The following is a 2,570-nucleotide window of genomic DNA, read 5'->3' on the forward strand; positions in this document are numbered from 1 at the left end:
ATCATTATTATTATTATTATTATTGTTGTTGTTATCATTTTAATTTTTGTTGTTGTTGTTGTTATTACAACAACTTTTACAAAAAACCAATTAGGGGAGGAGGTGCGGGTGTTGCTGATTTCGGTTTTTTTACGACATAATGCCACTGTGTAACTCACCTCCTTGTCCACGACAATCACTTTCATCTTAGTGTCCAAAATTTGAATTTCAACAAAATATTTCTGGATCACGTGCGAGCTTCACCACAGATTAGCAAACTGCAATTTTTCTTTTAAATTTAAAATTTGGGAGCTTAATTCATTTTAACTGCTGGCAGGCGCATTGCAGATTGCCTTAATGTCTAAAATGTTCATAGCGTTCTGGATTCAGAGCAGGCCTTGTGGCTCGTAAACCTTCTTGTCTCAATAGACATTGGTTTTGGTCGACACTCGAAACAAGACCCCATCGACACAATAATTGAGTGATTTTTGTCTCCCAAATTAACAGCCACCTCAAAAGTGTGGAACGAGACAATTTGCTTTACTTGAGATATTATGAGATTTCAGATTTTAACTTTTGTTAAAAGGGCCCCCCCCCCCCCCCCTTTGACACATTTCACTCTCTTAGAATAACAAAGTTTTATCTGACAATTTATTTGGCCGTTTTGAGATACCAAGACCGTGAGGTCAGAAACCAAATGACCTGCTATATCGATCAAAATCTTCTTTAAAAAATTACATCGAAAAACATTTTACATCAAATTTCTCAAAACTAGGCACTGAGGGTAGAGAACTGTCTAATCTAGGGTAGCATTATATCTTGCAAAGAGCATAGCAAAGGCAAGGTTGTGGCACATGTCGAACTACTACATACAAATCAGAAAAACAAATTGGCGTAATATTTGATTTTCATTAAGAATAAAAAAGCTATTCTTATCCTTTTAAGCGTTCCAACACAATGCCACGTCAAGCACTGTCAAAAACTGGAATATCAGTGCGCCCTCAAAAAATGAACGATTATATACAATGTATATATATAAATTGAAAAATCTACAATGCTGTGGTTCTCCCTATCCTGTTGTACGGTACCGAGACCTGGACGTTGTACCAAAGTGGGGCCAATAAGCTTTATCGTTTATCCATTATGAAAGGCCAACAGGAAATTCATGGCATTAAATGGTAGGGTAACAGAGCAGACACACAGTTCTCAGAAGCGCAAATAATAAAAGTCTAATTATCTCAAAGGCAGTATTCTATTCTGGACTGCCCCCAGGGAAGCGTATGGTTGTAGAAAAAAAGCGCCACAAGGACACACTGAAAGTTTCCCAAAAGGACTTCCACATAAATCCTTCGATATGAGAGAGCCTAGCTCCTGGAAGACCTACCTAAGAGCAGCAGTCACAGTGGGCAGTAAATTCTATGAGGCTTCGTGTATAAACTCTTACAAAAACGATCTCAAACAGATTTTTCGGTGAAATTAATAGGTAAAAATCCAATGAGTTTGTAGTATGTACTCACGGCCACATAAATCCTTCGATATGAGAGAGCCTAGCTCCTGGAAGACCTACCTAAGAGCAGCAGTCACAGTGGGCAGTAAATTCTATGAGGCTTCGTGTATAAACTCTTACAAAAACGATCTCAAACAGATTTTTCGGTGAAATTAATAGGTAAAAATCCAATGAGTTTGTAGTATGTACTCACGGCCAGGAGCAGACAAGCTGCTATCAACGTTTTTCCACAGGCGTTCATCGTGAGGGCTCTGCACGTAGTGTGTAAAGTCTGTGTGGTAGATACTACACGACCAGCTCTGTGTGCTAGCGCTGACTGGTGCTCCAACAAACAACCGCCAATCTTTATGTACCACAATTACACACACCGACGACACAACAAGCCACGCCCCCTTTCCATAGAGCCAGAGAGACGAACAGTGAGTGGGTGGGCGTGGCTTACCGAAACGAGGTTGCTCATTAAAAATATATTATCACATAGCTAACAAGTTTGATTGCGTGGTCGAACAATGGGTAGGGCGTGGCTAACGAAACAGAGGCTCATGAATAATAATATTATTACAGAGTTCTCGGTTGTGATTGCGTAGTGCACAGGTGATAATATATGGAGGTATTTCCATCATCCCTTGCTATTAAGCTCCTCAAGATTTTTCCGGGGGTAGATTTTGGACGTTTAAGGTTGACTAAATGGGCAATTATCGATTTCGGACCCTGGGTCTGTGTTCGATTATGTGTGACATAGATCTTGGATGAAGGAAATGACTGATTAGCGTAACAAAGACATTTTATATTCATTCCAAGGTTAAATTAGGTCTGGCCAAATTCTTGTCTCATTAGCGCTCTCTTTTGGAGATAGATACCTTCTTCTGTTCTTTTTGTATACCTTCGCGTGCGTATTATTCTTTTATATTTCTTTTGCACAAGATAAATGGGATACAATCTTTTTTTTTTGTCTCTGTCCCTGTTTCTCTTTCACTCTGTCTTTCCGTCTCTCTGTCTCGCTTTCATCCCCTTACCCTTTCTTTCTTTCTCTCCCTATCTTCTCTCTCTCTCTCTCTCTCTCTCTCTCTCTCTCTCTCTCTCT

The 2,570-nt window shown here is 39.6% G+C and overlaps 1 protein-coding gene across 1 annotated transcript in view; it reads right to left on the reverse strand.

The window, feature by feature from the left end:
* LOC106013738 (collectin-46-like) overlaps positions 1–1,800 on the reverse strand; it is a 7,380-nt gene extending 5,580 nt beyond the window's left edge. Inside the window, exon 1 of the mRNA XM_013090281.2 lies at positions 1,680–1,800. Within this exon, the coding sequence (XP_012945735.1) occupies positions 1,680–1,727 (48 nt within the window). The 5' untranslated portion in view covers positions 1,728–1,800. The remainder of the gene's footprint in view (positions 1–1,679) is intronic.
* Positions 1,801–2,570: the final 770 nt, after the last annotated feature.

The sequence above is a fragment of the Aplysia californica genome, unplaced genomic scaffold (assembly GCF_000002075.1).
Source record: "Aplysia californica isolate F4 #8 unplaced genomic scaffold, AplCal3.0 scaffold01201, whole genome shotgun sequence".
Taxonomy (NCBI): domain Eukaryota; kingdom Metazoa; phylum Mollusca; class Gastropoda; order Aplysiida; family Aplysiidae; genus Aplysia; species Aplysia californica.